The 12741-nt window shown below is 35.1% G+C and overlaps 1 protein-coding gene across 2 annotated transcripts in view; it reads left to right on the forward strand.

Moving 5' to 3' along the window:
- Nucleotides 1-9853, forward strand: part of dock2-like (dedicator of cytokinesis protein 2) — a 126097-nt gene extending 116244 nt beyond the window's left edge. Inside the window, exons 40-52 of one of the 2 annotated variants that reach the window (XM_073854439.1) lie at nt 2279-2420; nt 3289-3370; nt 3474-3558; nt 4689-4770; nt 4946-5127; nt 5223-5306; nt 5390-5527; nt 5607-5725; nt 6026-6122; nt 6321-6419; nt 9202-9307; nt 9409-9557; nt 9670-9853. In XM_073854439.1, the coding sequence (XP_073710540.1) occupies nt 2279-2420; nt 3289-3370; nt 3474-3558; nt 4689-4770; nt 4946-5127; nt 5223-5306; nt 5390-5527; nt 5607-5725; nt 6026-6122; nt 6321-6419; nt 9202-9307; nt 9409-9557; nt 9670-9738 (1434 nt within the window). In that variant the 3' untranslated portion in view covers nt 9739-9853. The remainder of the gene's footprint in view (nt 1-2278; nt 2421-3288; nt 3371-3473; nt 3559-4688; nt 4771-4945; nt 5128-5222; nt 5307-5389; nt 5528-5606; nt 5726-6025; nt 6123-6320; nt 6420-9201; nt 9308-9408; nt 9558-9669) is intronic. The other variant, XM_073854440.1, reaches the window with a different exon arrangement.
- The last annotated feature ends 2888 nt before the right edge of the window (nt 9854-12741 follow it).

A 12741-nucleotide genomic window follows, 5' to 3' on the forward strand; every position in this document is an offset into this window, starting at 1 on the left:
TCTTGCGGCACAGGTTCTTAAAAAATGCAATGGAATATGCAGGATATTTATGCAGTTTTATGCAATGAAATTGCGGAAACTTGGAAAAATTGCGGGAACTTGCAAAAACTGCATCTCGCAAAAACTGTTTGCAGCTTTTGGTTGATGTTCACGTCACGTAATTACGTTACAAGTTCCCATGGCAACAGGGATATGGCTGCCCTTGTGTGAAGTAAATGCAAAAATTTTTAGCTTTCTGCTAAGATATATGTGACGTTTTGCTACGAAAATCCTGGGATTATGAAATCATGCAAGCCCTGCCTATTTTGCACATGGAAATCTGCAATTAATGCGGCGGAAGTGCGCCATATTTTTAAAAAATGTGGCCGCCGCTTAAATATGCCGACTTTGGCTGATTATGCATTGAATCATGCGATCGCATAATTGCGTTTTTCTGGAGGGACTGATACGCAGAGTTTTTATTGTTTTTGAATCAGTTGATGCTTTAAGTTGGGTTAGAGCCCCAACAAGTGGATTATAGCGGAAATTTGTATTGCCGTAAAAATGGCAGTTTGGCAGGAAAGAATTTTCTCTTAATTGATGAGAGAACTCTTCAATGGCGGGGAAAGAGTTTACATTCAAACTGAATATATAGATATAAAAACAATCTCTTAAATATGTCTTTATTAAACGTAATTTTTTTTATTAAACTAACAATACAGAAATCTTGATATTTTATTCCTCATCCAGTTGTACATTTAATACAAATATAATTCTGAATCCGTGTTTAACTAGAAAACGTTCCATTTTAAAAGTATCAGATATGCATTGTTTTGCATGGATTGATCAAAAAGATACATCACAAATGTGCCTGCTCGGCCAGAATCGCCTCGAGGTCGGTCATTTTTGGTAGCTGCATGTGCAGTTACAAAAAATACTGTGCACACCGCCACCATAGACTCTATAAAGCATAGACGTAGTGACCATGACCAGTAGGTTTCTGAAGAGCATTTTTTAAAGCCCAAAGTGGGTGGAGCTGGCTTCACCATCTTGGCAGCGATTTACCACTCGTCACTCCCGGTGTCATGAGCAATTCGGTCCCCCCTGGCAATTCGTTCTCCCCTAGGACTAATGCCTGTTCAAAAATTTGTCATTGCGATATCTCGTCTGCGTTAGCGGACTAGCAAGCTAATTATGTTGTACAAAATAGAAGCATACATTTTTTTTTAAATAAAAGTTAACAAAAATTAATGATATAATAAACTAATATTCATGTTGCAGACACGTCAGTACTTTTGTGTCATCATCTGCTTTACAAAAATAATACTTTTTTTGTAAATTATTAATATACCTTACAAAATGCGTTTTTTATAATAAAAGTGTAGTAATCATGGCTTATAAATTATAATTTTAATGTGTGATTCAGCTATGTAGTAATCGTGTTTTGTATAAATAATTTATTAACTTTACACAGTACAAAAGTGGAAATGGTACAGTATAATAATCTAAATAATAAAATGACATAAGCTAGCAATGTGTACATCTCCCACCTATAGCCTTATTTATATCCTACTATATGAAACATATCATTTAAATTTAATTTTTTTAATTTTAACAACGTTCTTACTACATAAATCATAACGCGATTTTGTAGGAATTGTAATAAGGTGCTAAGAAAACTACCCATGAGGAGTTTTTCAGCCAATGGAATCACGCGGGGGTCCTAGGGGAGACCGAATTGCCAGAGGGGACCGAATTGCTCATGACACCTGATAACCAAAAAATGGGCAAAGAGGCGGAACGTGGGTGGAGCTGAGGTGCCTGGTTGCTGAAACCACACCCACCTGGCTCAACGGTATTAATAGCAGCAATTCACCTGTCACTCAAGTGGCCACACCCTTAATTATGCAGAACTTTAAGGCTTAATATAATTCAAATGGATAGGTTACAAAAAATCACCCCCCCCACAGATGTCATGAAGGGCAAAATTAGCTATATAGACAAAAAAATTGTACCAGGCTATAAACATTATACATTTTAACATGAGATTGACTCCATTTTGAAACTGGTCTCTAGTGGCCAGTCAATGAATTGCAGTTAAAGCACTTCCGTCTTGGATTCACGAGAAAGAGCGGATGGTTGTCCCTTGAACACCACGTGAAATGGGGTTTTGTGCACTCAACTCAATGACGTCATTTTTCCCACGCACACCACCGCGCACATGCGGAGGCGTCAAGTATAAACAAGGCATAATGTTGTGACAGATCCTGGACTAATGGTTCTCTTGTTTCTTCATCAGAATAAAGTGTTCATTCATCGTGGTAAAGAGTATGAACGCAGGGAAGATTTCCAGAGTCATCTGATGAGTCAGTTTCCCAGCGCTGTGAGACTCAACATTACGACAATGCCTGGAGATGACATTAAAAACTCAAACATGCAGTGTATCCTTCACACTCATTTTATATAGGAACGAGAAAGTGCATTTGCTTTATTTCATCAAAGTCTTTGTTAACATTGATATAAATGTAAGCACGAGTCCTTTATGAAATCTTAATTTTTTACTCTCAGACAAAAATGGTCCTAGCTGTTACTGTTACAAATTCATATCAGTACCCTTTCTAAAAATTCACCTTTGCAGCTGAAACGTTCATTTTAGTACCTCAGAGGTACATATTGGTACCAAATGTATACATATCTGTACCTAAACTGTATGAATTAGGACCTTTTAAAGTGTACTGCCCCAGTAACAGCTTGGGACTATCTTATGTCAATTTTTTTATTCAATGTACCTGTTGAAATAATAAAGGTGTGTTTTTTATATGACAGACATTAATAACTATTATAATTATGAAATCTCCTGATTAATCTCATTATTATTGCTGTGTATAAATGATATGTTGTTCTTAAAGGTCCAGTGTGTAGATTTTTAGCGGCATCTAGTGGTGAGATTGTGAATTGCAACCAACGCCTCAGTCCACAGCTCACCCCTCCCTTTTGAAATGCATAGAGAAGCTACAGTAGCCGCCATAGATGTTATTGTCTGAGATGATGTAGTGACAAAACGCGCTCTATAGAGAAGTTTGTCCTTTTAGGGCTACTTTAGAAACATGGCGGTGCAAAATGCCGACTTCCGTGTAAGGAGACCCACGGTGTATGTAGATAAAAATTGATTATTGAAAGGTACTAAAAACATTTGAGTTCATCATGTAAGGGCTTTATACACCACTGATTATATAGTTATGTATTTTATTATTGCATTTCTGTCAAGAGATCTTTCTTAAAGTTACACCTTTAACCAGTCCTGATCAGATATTCAGTGTTTCACAGTCCAGCCGGTTCTGGAGATCCCACCTCGTCTGAAGAATAAACCAGTCCCAGATCAGATCATCAAGTCAGTCTGACACTCAAACAACCAATCACAACACAAACAACCAAACACTGTAATGTTTTTGTGTTCATGTCTTCTGCTGTTTATATCTCTGGTGAATTTACAGTTTCTACAAGTCCAACTATGTTCAGCGTTTCCAGTACTCCAGACCTGTTAGGAGAGGGAAAGTCGATCCGGAAAATGAATTTGCTGTGAGTTGAACACAGACTCACTGACTTACAGTACACCTTAACTTTGACTTTTGTTGTTAGTACATTAAATAAATGATACTGTAGGTAAAACACTTCAAGCCTTAGACACTGGCTATGTTTACATACACAAAATTTTGTCAATCCGACTGAATTTAATCTGATTACAGGTTATGACAGTACAGTTTACATGTACCCTAAACATTGCAATCTGATTAAAATGTGCGTTTACATGTGCATTCTATATAATCCGAACCAAATGTCTGCGCAAGCGCGCAGCCAGGGTTGCCAGATTCGCGTATCAAAACCATCCCAATGACTATCCACAGCTCACATACCAATAACTACTTAACTAAATCCTTTCACCTTTAACCTGCAGAAAAAAATTAACTTGTGGAGTTTAAAAGTAGCCCAAATTTGAACTCCAAAAAACAGAGGACTTGGCAACGCAGCACCTATCTTCGAGTTTAAGTCAAAGTTAAGCTGGACAAAGTAGTTCTAAAGAAGTTTTCAGATATAGGCAATGAAAACATTTTTTTAAGGGGCATGACGCTATTTTGATGCTTTATGTAATGTTATTATGAAAGACATGAACGTTGTACAATAAATGTACAGTGCGTGACTCCATTACCTTAATAATGCGTGTTGCCATTGTCCTGCTATTACATGTTTCTGTGACGAGAATCGTGTAATACGTAAATATGAGGTAAATATAAGACGTGAACATAAGCACAATTTTTCTGAGCATGTGCACAAGGTACTTTTGCATCCGATTGAGAAAATACTATGATTCACGCGTTTACATGGATACTTTTCTCCTGCTCGAATCACAGATCGGACTACACCACCCCTTTCAATACGATTGAAATTTGCATCCAATCGACCTCAATCGTATTGATTAAGGTGTTTACATGAAGGCTTTTTAATCCGATTGAGCCACCAATACGATTACAAACGGATTATTTGTTTGCATGTAAATGTACCTATTATGTTATTTCAATATGTTTTACAGTATAGGAGGTACATTTTTAGATATTTGCCCCTCAAAAATACCAAAACAAGTACCCACACACACATTTTCCAACCCTGTTTACAATAGCAAGAGAGGTTTATTACATCTTTATTGTTTTCAGTCAATGTGGATCGAGCGAACCACTTTCATAACCGCATATAAATTGCCGGGGATTCTGCGCTGGTTTGAGGCTTTAAGCATGACTCACGTAAGTAATATCAACTGTATTATTCAATGAATTTTAGTTTTTAAACTGTTTGACCTATTTGGTCGAGTTGATCAAATAATAAGTCAATAAGAAAGCATTGCATTGTGGGATACAGTAAACGGAATACAGGATACATATCAATCCAGACGTGATAGATATTTTTTCTATTTCTCACACAACAGTTAGTCCACTAGAGAACGCTATTGAGACGATGGGACAAACCAATGAGAAAATACTCACCATGATCAACCAGTACCAGTGTGATGAGACATTACCCATAAACCCCCTCTCCATGCTGCTCAATGGCATCGTGGATCCTGCTGTCATGGGCGGCTTTGCCAAATATGAGAAGGTCAGAGAAATTCTGTGTGTGTGTTTGTGTTGGAGCAAAAAGAAAGGAACAATGCAAATACGTATTGATTTGTTCGTCCTGTGCTCTCTCTTCAGGCGTTCTTCACAGACGAATATACAAAAGAACATCCAGACGACAGAGAGAAACTAATGAGACTCCAAGATCTCATCGCATGGCAGGTCATAAAACATTATACACATATACACATACACACACAACAATAAAAACAAAACTAGTGTTATTAAATGTTTGACTTTTGTAGATCCCGTTGTTGGGCAGAGGAATCGCTTTTCATGGAAAACGAGTGACGGATGATCTTCGACCTTTCCACGAGCGTATGGAGGAGTGCTTTAAACAGCTGAAGAAGAAAGTGGAGAAGGAGTATGGAGTGAGAGAACTGGTGAGAACGAGAGCAGAACTGGAAGATGTTAAAAAATATTCGATTTCCTGATTTCATCCTCTTGTTTTTCCTTTTCTAGCCGGATATGGATGAGAGGAGGTCCACTCGTCCAAGGTCGATGCTTCGCTCTGTCCGACAATCCATCTGCTCATTGGCTGGATCTGAATGTGGAACACCCACGAAGACACACCCAGAAAGGTAACCACACCCACAAGCAAGCAAACAAATTTTGGATTTATTAATTTTAATAACTCGGAAAGTAAGTATTTATTTATGAGTTCACACTGCACTGAGTTAAACATGCAACATGATAAGGTCATGTGACCAGTGTGATGAGGTCATGTAATCAATGGGATGAGGTCATGTGACAATATTATATCAACCTACTGTTAATAACATTAATTATTGCTTGCTTTGAAACATTGTATTTAGTGACAAATAAGCTAATGTTTGAACCTCCCTCTCTCTATTTCTATTTCTCTCTCTGTCTCTGTTTAGTTTGTCTTTGGACAGTGGCGTTCCTCCCTCTCCCTCCATCATTCCTCGTTCCAGTGGAAGTATCAGTGTGATGGATGAGAGCGGTGTTGAGGTGGAGGTAAGCGCATTGTGATTGGAGGGCAGGATACTTATTCATACTTAGGATTTCCTTACTGTAGATCTAATTGGAAGTGACCATGGTTGTAACATGTTTCAATCGACCAATCACAAAAACTGAAAGAGAAAAATGACCAATGATTGCAGAGCTCCAGGATGACGTCATCACACTCTGATGTCATTCTTTCTTTTCATCCAGGTGAAACTGAGAAAGTCCAAGAAGAAGAAGAAGGTAGGCCGTAGCAGTATGATCTTCATCAGTGAGGAGAAAGAGAGATGCAGCACCCTGGACAAACGGGTAAGCCGAGAAAACAAACAATACACACAAAAACACACACAGAGGTAAAGACGTACACAGACTACAATGAAATCTTTACTTGTCAGTACTTGATAGTTATGAATGAATCATAAAAATACCCCCATTTCATACATAGAGAAGGAAATTAAGTAAGAAATTGACCACAAACCATGAAATAAATAAAAGACTTGAATGAATGCAATATTTGGGATAAGGATGCATAACGATTAATCGAGATTCATCTATAGCAGAATTAAAGTTTTTGCTTTATATGTGTGTGAACTGTGTATAATAATTATGTGTATATAAATATGCACACATGCATGTATAATTTTAAGAAAAAAATATTTGTATTATTATAATATATTTTAATCTTTTTTATATTTTTTCACATTTATTATACACAGTGACAGTTCACACACATATATGATGTAAACAAAAACTTTTATTCTGCTATAGATTAATCGCAATTATTTGTTATGCATCCCTAATTTGGGACCTTTCACCGAATCGGTAACATTTGCATGTTGTAACAAAATTGAAGTTCATTTTTTATCTTTTTATAACACTAAATCTAATAACATATTTTACTTTTCAAAATGAGTATTGGTCAAACTAGTTTATTTTTTAACATGGTTTCTTAATGGAGCATGGAGACATTTTGGTAACAGGACTGAGGTTTAGTGCAGATTAAGCAAATACATTAAATATAGCTGCGTTAAATATGTGCTAGTAGCATGAAGACACTGAGCAAATTTTAGTGATTTAGCAAATTAGTATTTTAAAATAAACCAATAACATCAAAGAAATTTATAGGTAACAGAAGTGAACATTAAGATTGACATTCAAAGTCAATATCATCAATATCATTAAATATACAGAAAAGATATTTAAAAAGTGACTTTTGATCTTTACATGACCTTCAGTAGATCCAGATGATGTCACTTCCTTTTACAAATGTGACTTGTGGAATATTCCTAGATTTTCAGAGGGGTGAACATGTTGAGATACAGGACTGAGTGAAATCCTGCATTTTTCCTTAAATATTATAACTTTTTCAATAGTAAAAAAGATTTAAAGTAGGCCTGTCAAAAGATTAATCGCATACAAAATAAAAGTTTGTGTTTGCATAATATATTTGTGTGTTTATTGTGTGTAATTATTATGTATATTTAAACACACACATACATTTAAAATAATTTAAGAAACATGTTATATATGTATTTTTTAATTATATATAAAATAAAATATGCAAAAAAACTTTTATTTTGTATGCGATTAATCACAATTAATCGTTTGACCGCTATAAAGCAAAGATGGGATATGGACCCACATAAAAATGCAAAAAAAATTAAATATGTGGAAAAAAAAAAATATATATATATATATATATATATATATATATATATATATATATATATATACACACTATATAATTTAAAACTTTAATAAAACTAATTTTAAATTATATATATATATATATATATATATATATATATATATATATATATATATATATATATATATATATATATATATATATATATATATATATATATATATATAATTTAGAAAGTAGTTTTATTAAAGTTTTAAATTATATAGTTTAAATTTGGTGTTAGATTAATGCAAGACAAGGGGGAACGTGTTGGGATACAGGACTGAGTGAAATTCTGAGACATGACTAAAATTTGCATTTTATCTAAAATATTACGACTTTTTCAATAGCAAAAAAGATTTAAATTAGGGCTGTCAAAAGATTAATAGTGATTAATCACAAACAAAATAAAAGTTTGTGTTTGCATAATATATTTGTGTGTTTTAGTGTGTAATTATTATGTATATTTAAATACACACATACATTTAAAATAATTTAACAAAACATGTTATATATGTATTTTTTTAAATTATATATAAAATAAAATATGCAAAATTAATCACGATTAATCGTTTGACCGCCCTAAAGCTAGGATGGGATATGGACCCACATAAAAATACTATATAATTTAAAACTTTAATAAAACTACTTTTTAAATTATATATATATAATTTAAAAAGTAGTTTTATTAAAGTTTTAAATTATATAGTTTAAATTTGGTGTTAGATTAATGCAAGACAAAGGGGAATGTGTTGGGATACAGGACTGAGTGAAATTCTGGGACATGACTAAAATTTGCATTTTATCTAAAATATTACGACTTTTTCAATAGCAAAAAAGATTTAAATTAGGGCTGTCAAAAGATTAATCTCGATTAATCACAAACAAAATAAAAGTTTGTGTTTGCATAATATATTTGCCTGTTTATTGTGTGTAATTATTATATATTAAAATTATTTGGACCCACACAAAAATCCCAAAAATAAAGATATGTGAAGAATTTTATATATAAGTATATATATATTATAAAACTTTTTTTTCAGTAGTTTATTAAAGTTTTAAATTATATAGTTTAAATTTGGTGTTAATGCAGGACACTTTGCTTTATAATAACATGCATTTTAGAGTTCTTGCATTTTTATGTCATGGGGACAGAAATGGCATTGATTCGGTGGAATGGCCCATATACTTAAATACAAGCATAAACAATTTTAATAAACGACTGAACTGCACCATTGAGTGTACACTGACACCTAGTGACACATACAGTATCATACAGGAGCCGGTCATGTGATCGTAACATGTCAGATGTCTTTAGCAGGCCTGCTTGATGTACAGTAAAACAGCTGCACTCTCATTTCATTTTATATTATATTGTTAAGATGATAAATATTTTAACTCTAGCTGTCAAAGAAACAGGAGTTTCGCAGCGACACCAACCTATCAGAGCCAAGCGATAGCGCCAGCAGTCTGGCCAACATCAACTCAAGATCTCTACCTACTATTACAGGTAACACACACCCGTTAACTTGTGAAATAAAACATGATTATGAGATTATGAAGCTGATACGATCCACACACATGCACCCGTCTCCTATATCCCATCATCAGGTTTGGCTCTGTCAGTAGCCAATGGAAGTGAGGAGGTGGAGTCAGCCCGATCCAAGCGTGACAGTAAAAGCGTATCCGTCTGTTTGCCCTCTGACCGCACGGGTGACCGTCGCTCGAAAGGGGTCATAAACCTGCTCTTTAAAACTAAGGTATCACAGTAACACTTTGTCTTTCCATTATGCATCGCATGTACATACTTTATATCACTAACTTTATTTGTCCATCAGCATTCATCATCTGTTTATTGTGTGTTTGTTCCAGCAGAGCTCCAAAACCGATGAAAGCAAAACTTCCTCTGATCAATCTGATGGAAAATCCACTCATTTTTAAATATTTCTTTTTCATAACTCATTTTATACACACCCTGCTTTTGTATTTTTGCTGTCATTTTAGTTTTTAATTGAGATTTGAATGTCTGCGTATTAAACTGTGGAGTTTGATTACATTGATTGTGTTTTAATGAAATGAAGTCACGACTCACTGGAGCTCTAAATGTGCTGTCAGATCACTGACACTTAATGCTATAAATACATACACACAAACTAAAAATCTCATTAAAAATCAGTGACTGCTTTCACACGTCAATATCTTTAAATGGAAGAAATAAAATTCACACTTTTACAGTCTAAAGTAGCTTTTCAAAAAGCTTTCTATGTGTGACTTTCTATATGTAACTGAAGTTTGTACAGTAAGGCTGCCTGTTGTAGACGTTTGTTGACTTGGACAGCAGACACATTTTAGTCCAAAAAATAAAAAGAGGTGAATGATTGATACAGTTAAATGAAAGATGTTGTAATAATGTTCTATAAAGACAAAACGTTGTACGTACAAATGCACTAAAACTAAAAAAACAAACTGCTTTAAATGTTTTGATTGTAATAGATTAGATTGATCAGTTACGAGTCTAATCATAGTTGAATTAGCTTTCATCCTGCTCAGATTAAAGGGACTTTTTTAAGATGTCAAATAAATCTTTGGTGTCCCCAGAGCACATATGTGAAGTTTTAGCTCAAAATACCATATTAATAATTTATTATAGCATGTTAAAATTGCCACTTTGTAGGTGTGAGCAAAAATGTGCCGTTTTGGGTGTGTCCTTTAAAATGCAAATGAGCTGATGAAATTCAAACACTGATCACAATGATGGTGGTTTGTTGTAATTGAAACTCAATGTGCTTTTCTCTGCACTAAATCGCAGTGCTGTGATTGGACATTGCAGATTAAGGGGTGGTATTATTATAATAAGAGCTCCTTATGACATCGTAAGGAGAGACAAATTTCAACGACCTATTTTTTCATGTGCTTGTAGAGAATGGTTTACCAAAACTAAGTTACTGGGTTGATCTTTTTTACATTTTCTAGGTTGATAAAAGCACTGGGGACCCAATCATAGCACTTAAACATGGAAAAAGTCAGATTTTCATGCCATGGCCCCTTTAATGTTTGTTTACTAACTAAAAATGAAAATTCTGTCATCATTTTCTCATCCTCATGTTGTTCTGGACCTGTATGAATTTCTTTTATTTTTTGATGAACACATCTTTTGGTTTATAGTAAGCACAACGCTGATTGCCTTAAATTGCGCATGCTCACTTAGTCTACGAATCCGTAGGGTGTCCCATCTGTCATTTTTACGCTCCGAAGTGTGCTCATCAGCACCCCCTTTCCACCCTTGATGCGGCCTTCGGCGAAGCCCAAACTGCAGCAGGCTTCACGCACTTTACCAACCCAGAAGTCCTTGCAAAAGAGCAATCAGACGACGGAAGGAAGGACTTCACACTGATGGGCAACTTCTCTTCCTATTTCTAGCGTGACGCACTAGTCTGTCCCAAAATACCATAGATATGTACACTAGATGTCGCCTTGGCTATGGCAGTTAATTGGACCGAATATGCGTCAACTAGAGCCGCCATCTTGAAACCCCACATCAGCGTCATTGTAGGCAATGGTGTAATGGAAATAAAATCACCATAAGTCGTCATGAATGCAATTTTCTTGGTTTTCTTTTGGTTCGTTTCAACAGTCAGACATGTATTTAGCATTGAGTCCAGAAATTTTTTTAAGTTTTGATATTATAAAAATCTACTTTTTATAACTATAATGCATAGTGCTAGTAGGCCTAACATCCATACGCAGCACAAAAGTCCGGCATCGTCCATGAATTCGAAGTACAGGCGGAGATAGCAGCTTCAGCTACTTCCTATGACAAGACTCATGTTCCAAGATGGCGGCGATTTTGACGCATGCTTAGAACCCCAAGGCGACATCTAGTGTACATATCTATGCCAAAATACGACTCCGGTGCGCCCTCTTGGACTCGCATCAAGGGTCCCTAAGGTCTGCATTACATGATGTCATCAAAGGAGGACCACGAGTCCAGAGTGTGCCATTTGGGACAGGGCCACAGTTGATGGTACCCTTTGAATTCCATTGTATTTGTTTATCCAACTATGGAAGTCAGTGGTAACAATCAGCTGTGTGCTTGCCATCATTTATTAAAATATCTTCTTTTGTGTTCATCAGAAATTCATACGGGTTGAGAACGGCATGAGGATGAGAGAATGATGCCATAATTTTCATTTTTGTGTCCCTTTAATAATGCAGTTAACAACAGCACCAGAGATCCTGCAGGAGGCGGTGTTGCTTTATTTAAACTGTACTTATCAGTTCAACTAAAAAAATCTAAAAATCTCTATTATCATTTTTTATGGGAAAACCATAATGTTTCAGGTTGTTTCAGACAATAAATATGTTTAATGGACCTTAAACATGAAAGAAAAAAAATTAAACTACAAAAGGTGTGTGTGTATGTGTGTGTTTTAGACAGTAAAAGAGTTTGTGGTCATCAAACGCATCTGTCTTTTGTGTTACTCCCTGTTATTTTATGTCTGACTGTCTGTTGTCTGTCTGATTGTGTGTGTGTGTGTGTGTGTGTGTGTGCCTGCATGTTTCTCTGTCGATGTGTTCAGTTCAGTAATCTAATGAGATCTGTAATCAGTGTTATCATCTTTCTGTCTCTAATTAGACACGCATACACACGCACGCACGCGCACACACACACAGTTTTTACATAAACACATTTGCATACACATGTTCTTCACACACACACAAACAGGTCACAGACGCCTGTTGTTGGTAAATCTGGATGATGATTATTATCTAATGCTAATAACTACTTTGTATAGATTAACTTGTTCTCAACTTCAATATATAGCCATATATCCTAAAATGACAATAAATAAATAAATAATAATATTAACCTTTGGTGTTTCTCCGGACAATTACATTTTGTCAGACACACAAACACAATCTGAAACATCCATAAATCAAACA

The sequence above is a fragment of the Misgurnus anguillicaudatus genome, chromosome 16 (assembly GCF_027580225.2).
Source record: "Misgurnus anguillicaudatus chromosome 16, ASM2758022v2, whole genome shotgun sequence".
NCBI classification, from domain to species: domain Eukaryota; kingdom Metazoa; phylum Chordata; class Actinopteri; order Cypriniformes; family Cobitidae; genus Misgurnus; species Misgurnus anguillicaudatus.